Consider the following 11,696-nt stretch of genomic DNA (forward strand, 5'->3'; position numbering starts at 1 on the left):
GATAGGTGGGTTACATATGTTATAATAAGTTATTGTATATTTTACTTTTTTCTACTAATGTTCTAACAAATTTTTGTAAAATTAAATTAGGCTTTAAAAGTAATTAGTGAAAAAAATGGAATTTATAACGACTTATATGATAATGTAGTTCATCGAGTAAGTTTAAAAAAAAATAATTACGATGACAAATAAAAAGGATATGTTATAATAAGTGAAAAATGAAAACTTTTTATAATATTGTAATAGACTCGTAAGTGAAATGCAATAACAAATTTAAAATTATATTAAAAACTTATTAGGATAAGTTTAGAAAAATCAAACTTTACATTAGTTCAACATTTAATATACTATATTTAAATTTCTAATTTTTCTCTTATTTTTATCGTCATTCCATATTGAATATTGGAAGAAAAACTTCAACTTGTTATGTAGAAAAACAAAATTCAAAAAATTGTAGAAAAAAAATTCAAAGTAAAAACATCTTCTCATTCAAATAATTAAATATAAAACACTAAATTCTTAAAAATATTTCTTTACATTTACATATTTAAATACAACAAAAAATAGTCAAATTCATTATAAAATATATTTTTAAATTTCTACTTTATATTTTTCCAAAATAATATTTCTTAAATAAATTTCAATAATATCAAAATTTTATGAATTTCAGTTAAAAATTCTATAGTTTGCAATATTTTTAAATATTTAATTAATTTTAATTTTTTTTTCTATTTTAAAAATTATATATTTTTCAATTAAAAGATTTGATATTTTGTTATATTTTTAATTTTCTGTTTTCATATATTTTTTCTAAATAAAAAATTTTTCCAAACAAATTTTTATATTTTTCAAATAAAAATGTATACCTTTTCGAAAAGAAAAATAATTAAACTGCATTAAAAAAAAAGGGAGATTGAAGAAATAAAATACATGTTGTGATAGTAATAAATATGTGAAAGTCTACTTAAAAAAAGTCTCCTTAAAACTAGTTTTCATGAAACCATAAAATCAATTTTGCCACGGTACACTTTCCCTTTTGTTCCCCTCCTTCTCCGTCTTTCTCCCCCATTTCTCGAGTAAACTGAGTGGAATTTGTGATTACTGTCTCAAACCTTAAGAAAACTCCCAAACCCGAGTTGCATTGGTGAAAGCCTTAACAGGTCTCAAATTCAGTCTTTCAAAAACCCTATTTTTGTCCATTTTTGCGCACCAAACGACCATCATTGCTGTCGTTTTGGCTGAAAAAAAAAATATTTGAACTCGCCAACTCGATTGCAAGATCGCTAATTTGGGTGAGTTCATGGCGAGTCCACCGAGTATGCTCCAGAAACGAGTTTGCTTCTCGGAAGCTATGTGCACGAACGAAAACTCGTATGGTTTTACAGGTTAACTTGCGAGCTTGAAAACCATGTTTCGTAGTCTGTTTTCATACAGCACATAATCTGTTTGATGAAATGTTGCATTCGATTGAACTTAAATTGTACCTCTACTTCAGCTTTGTCTATAGCATGCACGGTGCTGGTCCTTTTAACTTATTTGCCATCCTTTAGAATTTGAATAAATACTTAGAAACTACAATTTTTTTACTGTTTGTGTTGTGTATGTTGTAGATCAATGCTGAAGTCCCTACCTTTCTGTACTGTATTTGAACTCCATGCTGGAGCTGATAATGAAGTTGAAGGAAGCTCAATACAACAACGTTTAGTTTGAACTGCATTTGTCAGAAGCTTAGACATACCACAAATACCTACCAACAACCAACAAGAGGTATTGTATATGGTATTATAGATTTCTGTTAATCAAAATATTTGATTTTATAATTTAAGATGCACAGATCATTAATAAGCCATCGCATTGGAGAAAACCTGTTGGTAAAGCAGTGTCTTGCACTTGGTAGGAATTTGTTAGGGTGTAGTGACTCACCTTTCCAAGATGCTCATGAATTTTCGTATCTTAATGACTCTGGGTTTATGTGCGCTCTATATAATTTTCGATAAATGACTTGTTGTCCTGGAGAATTTTTTCCTGCATAAGATTATAAGATAGTTTGAAAGTAAAGCTAATTGAATTGGGTACCTAATGTAACAACCACTGAAACTTTTTACTTGTTCAATCTTTTTCTTCTTCTTCTTCATAGTTTTGGGAAATGGAATTGTAAACAGTGCCTAAGATTCTAATTTCATATATTAGAAAACCAATGATTTTTGTATTTAACATGGAAAAAATAAAAGGTAAATTTTACACTCTTGAATAATTTACTTCCTCTTTGTTGTACGTGCATGTGAAATTTTACCTGCTTCCATAGGTGCAAGAAATGGGGTCTGTTAAGGTAGTTTTTCAAATCATTGAAGAAAGTAATGGACAATTATTTTCATATAAAACATCACGTCTTTCGTTTTCTTTATTGAACTCAAACCACTGACAAAACCACCTCCACGTGTCATCCTATAATGCAAGACCCTTTCAATTTGTGGGGGTTTGTCTTCTAAATAATGATGTGGGAATGATAGTGTCTGTTTGTTTTAAATTCCAAACCAAGCTTACATCATTTCCAAAATATGAAACCCCATTTATAGCTTAATTTCCAGAGTAATTTGTTTTCAACATGGACTATTGGAGGTTTAAATATGAAGTTAATCATGCCTGTAGTCATCTACAACTTACGAATGAAGGCCTATTATCTACCAAGTTATGTTACAAGTCAATGACTCTATGATATCATGTTATCTTGAAATTAATTGAGTAATTAATTACACCAGTATGTTGCAGCTCTTAGTAATTTATCCTGAATTAAGATTTTATTCAGACATGAAGGCTGCATCTGTCTTTTAACCATAAGAATTCTTTCATATTAATAAATAATTTTATTCCTTTCATTCTTGGTTTTCCATCCTCTATCAGACAACTGAAAATGCCGGTTATGAAGCGATATGTTCTGAGATTGTTCATATCATTGAAGTATATCACTGCAAACGTGGTAGACAGAAGCAATGGTCGAATTGTAGCAACATCATCCACAGCAGAACATACCATTAAAGGGTCACTTGAGTGTGGCAGGTCCTGCAATGCTAAAGCAGCTACTGTTGTTGGAGAGGTATTGGCTAGGCGGCTCAAAGTTGAGGGCCTCAATGAAGGAGAAGGAAGAGGGATTCATGCAAACATAGGTAAAGAAGTAGGGAAGAAAGGATTTAAGAACCAAACCAAGGTTTGGGCTGTTATGAATGCTCTCAAGAACAATGGTGTCAAACTCATCCTCGATGATGAAAACGATGACAAAAATTCTTGGCCTGGTTCATAATTAAAATATCATGGTGAGTATTCTTCTAATAACTTCTATGAAACAAAAAAATACATGGAAGTATTATTCAGTCTTATTTCTTAGAAGCATCTGTGTCAGAATCCAATTGGAAATCTTTAATTTAGTCATTGAAAATGTTGGCAACATACTTTTAACCACATTCTTTAAGGATACTCTTATTGTTGGCTAAAATTTATTGAAAATCACAAAATTGTGTTGTTCCTACTTTATTTATTGAGTTTTATCCAAGATTTTGTGATTTTTTTATAGATTTTAAACGATAGTAAGAATATGTTACAACAAGCACTTTTCTTTACTTCTTTTTAATTCATTTGTGATAGAAAATCAGATTAACTTGTCAGTTATACCAGATGCTATCGTTTCAGGTACAATCTGCTGAAATATGTAATTGGATTATCATTTCTTGCATTTGACATCTATTTGGTAACTATTTCTTCCTCCATAGTTTCTTCCTGCATCTCCATAAGGTACGAGAAATGTCAAAAGTACCTATTATCTTATTCAAATATACATTTCGGATTTAATAATTCAAAATACATTTATTATTTGTATTCCATAATGCATAATCTGAAATACAAAATTTGTATTATGAAATGCATAAACATGGAATATAAATTTGTATTATAGATTGTAGGATCAGGATTACAAATTTTTTATTCCAGCATAATGTATTTTGTTTTTTGTATTCTGAAATGTATAACCAAGAATATAAAATTTATATTTCTGATTGTACAATATGTTTATTTTATTTTTATGAATAACATTCTTCATCATAAACAGCACATAAAATATGTTTAATATAATAAAAGTATTTTACACAATTTTTATGAAACACAGATATTAAATAAGTATGTAATTTAATTTAACAAAGAAACATAATTTTTGAAAATAATTGAATTGAATTTATTTTTTACTCTTTCATTTTATGATGAACTGTCCTACTTTTTTTCATTTACATTTTTCTGACAATAATAAATGTACCATCATCTCATTTATTACCAGATCAAATAATAGGATAAATAAAAATATAAAATATTTTCAGTATTAAATATAGAAAAGCTCTGTAAGACCAACCATCAAATTTAAAAATACTTAACACTTTATTAAATGGAAATTGCATATTTATTACAAATAGCATTTATGTAAATAAGGTTGTATTTGGATATTGAAAACACGTGAATTCTCATAACCAACGAAATAATGGCATATTTGCACTGTGGACCTTTCTTTCTGTCTACCATTCAAAACTCGGTGGACTCCTTTTATTGCTTTCTGCTCCTTCACAACATGTAGGACCTTCAAATAATTTACCTTCTTATTGTTGTGATCCTTTTACATCTAGTACAAAAGTTACACACATACAAAAGTACAATAAAATAACAGACAAAATATAGTTAAATCACTATAATAGAAAACAAAAACACAACAAGAGCACATCTATTTTAAAAGACTCATATGACCCATATATATATATGGATGACAAAATAATTCACTCCACATAAAAAAAACGAATAACAGATATTTTAATATTATTTATAAATTGATTGAATAGATGTAGTATAATGTGAATACTTGTTACTCGAAAAAGTAAAAATAATAATTTAATTTACATCTAATTTATATTTTATTAAATTTAATTTAATTAAAATTAAATTTTAATTTATATTTTATTTTATTTATATTAAATTTTATATATTTTTCTAATTTTATTTAAGTTTTATTTTAAAAATATATTAGATATATATTTTTTAATATTTATGAATATCGTGAGTTTTAAAATATATGTAGATTGTTTAAAATGGGTGGTGAAATTTTCATTTTAGGAGTCGATTGCGAACAGTTATTATTTATATCCGATCCGACTGGTTGTGATATATATATATATATATATATATATATAAATCATTAAAACATTTACCAGATTAAATTGTGAATAATATTATAATAATAAGCACAACAACAAAAACAGTGAATAATGAATATAATATAACAACCCACTTTACAATAATTTGTAATGATAATTGAAAAAAGAAAGAAGATAGAGACCAGCACCAACCATTCTCCCTAAAAGCAGCAAAGCCACATCACCAAACTGAATCGGAAAAGAAGATGGAAAGAAAAGCTTATTCTCCTGTTTTTTTCATGGTGGTGGTTGAGAGAAGAGGATGAAGCAGAAGAAGAAATTGCAGAAAGTAATAAAAGATCAGTTTTTGAATTGCAGCGATTGATGAATGGTAAATATACGATGGTGGGGGAATCAAGAAAATGGGTGGTTCTCGGTGCATCAATATGGGTGCAGGCATTCACCGGAACAAACTTTGATTTCTCATCGTACTCTTCAGATTTGAAATCTGTGCTTGAGATAACTCAGCTTCAGCTGAACTATCTCTCTGTGGCCTCAGACATGGGAAAGGCCTTTGGGTGGTGCTCTGGTCTCTCACTTCTCCATTTTCCTTTCTGGGTTGTTCTGTTCATCGCTGCTTTCATGGGACTCTTTGGCTATGGCTTTCAATGGCTTCTCATTCATCGCTTCATCACTTTGCCTTATTCTCTTGTTAGTTTTCTTACACTTGTTTCCATTTCTTTGCATTTTAATTTCCTACATTCATAATTATTCCTATTGATTATTCAAGTGTCAATTTGAATTTTACATTAACTAAAAATAAATAAATAAATCATAAATTTATTATTTTAGGCTATATATAGTTAAAGATGATTGTGTTTCTTATCCGTTTACTCTCACTATAATAAAAAAAATTTAGGTTTAAATGCTTACTTCGTTCTCATGAGGTGAATTTCTATTTAACATCCAGTTTTAAAAATGAAGACATTGGGCCCCTATGTTATGAAAAGTGTATGAATAAGGTTCTCATGAAGTGAATTTCTATTTAGTATCCAGTTTTAAAAATGAAGACATTGGGCCCTATGTTATGAAAAGTGTATGAATAAGGTCATGTCCGTTAAGTTGACAACAACGACATTAAGTCCATGCTGATGTGGTCGTACATTTTCTCTTCTCTTTTCTGCTGTTCAGCTTTTTTTCTCTCTTGTTCAACTTTTTCTCTGAAGATTCGTTGAACTTGTTCGTGGACCTTATTCATATACTTTTTATAACATAGGGACCCAATGTCTTCATTTTTAAAACTGGTACTAAACAGAAATTCACCTATTAACATGGGATGAAGTAACCATTTAAGCCAAAAATTTAATTTGAATTTTCTAATGTGTTTTTGATGTTGTATTTTGTTTTCAAAAGTACATTGATTTATACTAATTTTTAAAAGTGGTGTGTTTTGAAAATACACTGAAAAGATAATACACTTGTTTGCATTTGTTTGGGTTTTAATTTGGTAAATTCATAATTATTGATAATTTAAGTGTGAAATTAAATTATATATTGACTAAGAATAAGAAAGTTAAGTTTTTCATTCATAAATTTTAAAATTGTTTATATTTTTTCGTTTAATATATCTATTAATAATTTTAATAAAAAAAATTATTCTCTCGATTAAAAAAATTTCAATCTTTCATTTGGAAAAGTGGGTGGATTAATAATTCTTGGTTGGTTAAAATAACTAAAATGTAATTTTAATTGTATATAATTCTTTTTCTTCTTCCCTTGTTTAACTAGTTGTTTTAGAACAAGGTTAGCATTTCTCTTCATTCTGAATCTTTTATCTAATATCTTTTATTTATTTTTGTGTAAGTATTATACTTTTATTTTAGTTTGGAGAAGTTTTTTCATTAATAAAATAAAGATAAGAAAAAAGTAATTTTTTGTATTAGTTAAAATTAATTTGTATTATTTTGTAAAAAAGTTATATTATTTTTTTTGTCCTTCAGAGATGTATACGGAGAACTTTCATCAAAACTTATACTAAACATTTATAAGATATTGGTTTTTATTTAATACTTTTAATAAACTAATAAGAAAGTTTTCATAGATATTGGTTTTTGTTTAATATTTAAATTAGTGAAAGTGCCGCATGAAAGGAAATGCTTGAAACTCATTGATGTTTATGTTAATATTGGGATAATATTGTTTCCTAACATAAAAAAATGTGATTCTGTCAAAAATAAAAAAAAGAGTTTACAAACTAAATTAATCCTATTTTTTTTTCTAAAATTACATCTAAGTTTTTTAAGATATGTTCTTAATTTTTATAAATATTTCAATTCATTTTTACTTTTTAATATCTCTCATTAATAACGAGTCAGTTTGACAGCGTTTATTTTTTTATTTTTTAAAATAATATATTTTTACTTTTATTTTAAAAATAAACAATTTAATTAATAAATATTTTAAAAAATAGATATTCTAAGTTTGAAATAATAAATTTTAAAGCAAACTTATTTTAAAAAGTTTGTGTTTCTGCTTTTTTTTTACAATCATTTTTTCAATCATAAACAAGCAAAAAATAGATATTCATGGAAGGAGAAAAAACTAAAACATTAAAAAAGTTAAGTTAGAATCCAATTCTCACCCAACCTATTCTCATATTTCCCTTCACTTATTTTTCTTAATTTATAGCAATCAAATTAATGTAGTGGTTCACCTAATCCATTAACTTTTACGATTAGGATTCTATGTTGTTTAAAAACTCTACCAAATCACAATAGTAAAAAATAAAAACATAAAAAAAAAGTCTCATTTCCTTGTAAAATAAATTATACTAAAAAGTTAATAATCATATATGTTAATCTATGATTTGTCAAGTAAAGTCACAAGTTACAACCACTTTATCAACTTCACCTAAGTCTTAACACTTTATTTTCTAATGCTCTAAGATGCAACTAAAATAAAATTGTGCCTAAATATAGTTTTATAATAAAAAAATGTATTTTTTTTCAACTAACTAGATTGTTGTTGGAGTTGTTCTTATGGTTGCAAATTGGATAGGGTTATTAAGACTTTTATTTTTTTAATATATGTTTTTTTTTCTGTATTTACCAATTAAGAATATAATTTGTAATCATATATTTAAAGAACAAAACTATTTCTCAATTATATCCAATATTTTTCTCCAATTCCTCTTTAGAGTAAGTGGGGCTATCTTATATAAATCTTGAAACATTCTTGTGAAGTTTTTTCCAACATTTGTTAGTTCACCTACCCTTCACCATCAAGTGGAGGTAGGGTATGAACATTTGTGTGTAAGTTAAGTCAAAATCATAATAAATATGACCCACTGAAAAAAAAAATGCAAAAATTAATTTTTCTTCCCTTATTTATTATGTATTATTTATGTGGTGTATTTCAATCTAATTTATCAAATTGGACACATTATACCCCTCTTTTTATATAGTAATGATACATGATTAGTTGATAATCACTTAACTATTTACTCAAAACATCATTAGATGACTCATGTTAGTATTATTACAAAAGAGTTGTATATATAAAAAAAACAAGTTGTTAATGTCCCTATTTCATGTTATCTATTGCAATTTTTTGTTTTTTTGTTTTATATATATTATAAATTAGTTATATCTTTCCACCTTATGAAAGTAGTTCTCAGAGAGCATCTTTTGGATCACCTTTTAACAACACAAGTTCAAAATTTCACAACTATTAATTTTGAATATTAGTTTTCAATAAAACGCATTCACATTCTACTGATTTTTCATGTTAGCATATCAAACCTTTTATAAAAAAAAGTAGTACAGATCAACTAATATTATATCTGTACACACTTTTCCAATTTGATTGCTTCTAACAGAAAAACATTTCTACAAATTGAACAGGTTTTCTTTCTCTGTCTGATTGCTGGCTGCAGCATCTCCTGGTTCAACACCATCTGCTACGTCCTATGCATCAGACATTTTCCTACAAACCGTTCTCTTGCATTATCCTTGAGTGTTAGTTTCAATGGTGTGAGTGCAGCTTTGTACACTCTCATTGCCAATGCAATCAACTCAAACGATGACACTCTCTACCTATTACTCAATGCAATACTTCCAGTCCTGATATCTCTTCTAGTACTCCTCCCAATTCTCCATCAACCAAAGCCTCAACCACATTCTATTGACACCATTAAGCATGATTCATCAATCTTCCTCTGCCTCAACATCCTTGCCCTTGTAACAGGCCTCTACCTCATCTTCCTATATTCCTTCTCTTACACACTTGCCACTGCTCGTGTAATCCTTGTAGGTGCCATTTTTCTCCTTGTGCTGCTCATTTTTGTTCCTTCTCTTGTCTATTCTATGAAATCGTCTAGCTTTTCTCTCCCCACGAGTTTTTCCTTCTTCTACTCAATACTCACTCGCGTTGACCCAGATGATAAAGAGCTTTACCAAGAGCTCATTACCATCGAAGACAGCGCGGAGAGTAAAAGTGCACAAAGCACAAGAGAGAAGAAAAGTCTCTTGGAGAGAGAGCAGCTTACTATGCTGGGGGAAGAGCATTCAATTAAGTTGCTAGTGCGTAGATGGGACTTCTGGTTGTACTACATAGCATATTTCTGTGGAGGAACAATTGGTTTGGCTTACAGCAACAACTTGGGGCAAATTTCCCAATCACTAGGACACTATTCTCACATTTCTTCTCTTGTCACACTCTACTCCACATGTTCCTTCTTTGGTCGCCTTCTTGCCGCCGCACCTGACTTCTTAAACAGGTATTGATAAAGTTAGCTTATGTTAGAAGTCTTATATCGACTAAAGATAATAGGATTGCTACATAACTTCTTAAAGAGGTATTAATAAAGTTAGTTTGTGTTGGAAGTCTCATATCGACTAGAGAAACTGCATGATATAATGTGATATAATGTGGTCAAAACATGAGTTAATAAGCATGTCACTAAATAGGTGTTAGTTGGGAGAACTCTCCCCTTAAATGGATTCAACTCAACTTACACTAAGGATCTAACAAAGCATGGAACTTATTGTACCACAAGTTCTAGAAAAAAAATTGTATTTAGGATCACTTTGATTCCTTTTACAAAGTTACTAATGAGCTAATATGTTGCATGAGAATGCAGGAGAATGCACTTTGCAAGAACAGGGTGGTTTGCAGCAGCCTTGGTGCCAACACCAATTGCATTCATTTTGTTGGCCATATCTGGTAGTGGAGCAGCATTGCACATAGGCACAGCCTTGATAGGGTTGAGTTCAGGCTTTGTGTTTTCTGCAGCAGTGTCTATTACCTCAGAGCTATTTGGTCCAAACAACGTTGGAGTGAACCACAACATCCTCATCACCAACATTCCTTTAGGTTCATGTCTCTATGGCCTTCTTGCAGCTTTGGTTTATGATTCCAATGCAATTAACTCAACCCATGAAATTTGGCTGCAAGAAATGTCCATGTGCATCGGGAGAAACTGCTACCTGCAAACATTCATTTGGTGGAGTTGCATTTCAATGGTGGGCTTGGTTTCAAGTTTCTTCTTCTTCTTAAGGACTAAACAAGCTTATGACAATTTTGAAAAGAATGATAACAGCAACAACATAGCTACATGATAAGAAAACTCTTATGTGTAAAGGAGATTGTATCATTATCTTTCAAGTGTTCATCAATTATAAATACAAAGCAATATCAGAGAGATCTCACTTTCACAAAGAGACAAATTATAATAGAGTAATGGTACTATGACATACTTTTATATTCATTTGACACAGAATATAAGAATGAAATAGTTATAAAAATGTAAATTTTTATATTTTTTAAGAAAAAATAAATAAAAAATTAGAAAAAGTAGTATCTAATAAATGTAAATGTTTGTCAAAGAATATTTTTCATTTATAATATATAACTCACTCGTTAAAACGTTGTTTTAGATAAAGATTGTTGATTTTGAAATGAATGGATAACTTTTATTGCATGTACTTTTAGTCCAGAAGTTTAGGATAATTTTTATTTTGGTCCTAAAATTTTAAAAATATTTGCAGTCCATTAAAAAGATAAAGAAAAGTTATTTTAAATGTATGTCAATTTTAGTTTTGCACTAAAATTGTAAGTTTTCTAAAATCATGGAACTCAAATCAAAGAAAAGATAAAGAAAAAAAAAATCTCATATTACAATTGATTAAAATTAATTTAACTCGAAATTTAATGGTTAATGCTATTTGAAAGAAAATATTATTTCAAGACTAATTATGCATAAGTAAAAAGCATTTTTTTATCAGTTTTAGATATATGATTTGTACCATTTTTTTTCGTTTCATTTTACGTAGTAACTATTAAAAGAACGTCAATAAATCATTTGTTTTTTAGTGTTGAAGCTTTTGATTTTATTCTTATTCGAGTTTTCAAATGGCACTTGAAATATTCAACTTTTATCCAATTACTCTTTTTTTTTCACATACTACATTTATCTAATGACGGCTATAATGATCAAAATAAATGTATTAAAATAATAAAGAAAAAATGAATGTA

The 11,696-nt window shown here is 28.5% G+C and overlaps 2 protein-coding genes across 4 annotated transcripts; both read left to right on the forward strand.

The window, feature by feature from the left end:
- Positions 1-1,001: 1,001 nt before the first annotated feature.
- On the forward strand, positions 1,002-3,921 carry LOC108347141 (uncharacterized). Of its 3 annotated transcripts, none has more exons than XM_052868193.1 (4): positions 1,002-1,385; positions 1,611-1,767; positions 2,902-3,311; positions 3,670-3,921. In XM_052868193.1, exon 3 carries the CDS (start codon positions 2,912-2,914, stop codon positions 3,296-3,298), a length of 387 nt encoding a protein of 128 aa, XP_052724153.1. In that variant the 5' UTR covers positions 1,002-1,385; positions 1,611-1,767; positions 2,902-2,911; the 3' UTR covers positions 3,299-3,311; positions 3,670-3,921. The 3 variants fall into 3 exon arrangements, with proteins under 3 accessions (XP_052724153.1, XP_017441777.1, XP_017441778.1); XM_017586288.2 differs by having other exon boundaries at positions 3,685-3,921; XM_017586289.2 differs by having other exon boundaries at positions 1,002-1,371; positions 3,685-3,921.
- A 1,360-nt stretch (positions 3,922-5,281) lies between these two features.
- Positions 5,282-10,863, forward strand: LOC108346883 (protein NUCLEAR FUSION DEFECTIVE 4). Its single transcript, XM_017585944.2, has 3 exons — positions 5,282-5,873; positions 9,065-9,939; positions 10,303-10,863. Exons 1-3 carry the CDS (start codon positions 5,547-5,549, stop codon positions 10,778-10,780), a joined length of 1,680 nt encoding a protein of 559 aa, XP_017441433.1. The 5' UTR covers positions 5,282-5,546; the 3' UTR covers positions 10,781-10,863.
- Positions 10,864-11,696: the final 833 nt, after the last annotated feature.

Source organism: Vigna angularis, chromosome 9 (genome assembly GCF_016808095.1).
Source record: "Vigna angularis cultivar LongXiaoDou No.4 chromosome 9, ASM1680809v1, whole genome shotgun sequence".
Taxonomy (NCBI): Eukaryota; Viridiplantae; Streptophyta; class Magnoliopsida; order Fabales; family Fabaceae; genus Vigna; species Vigna angularis.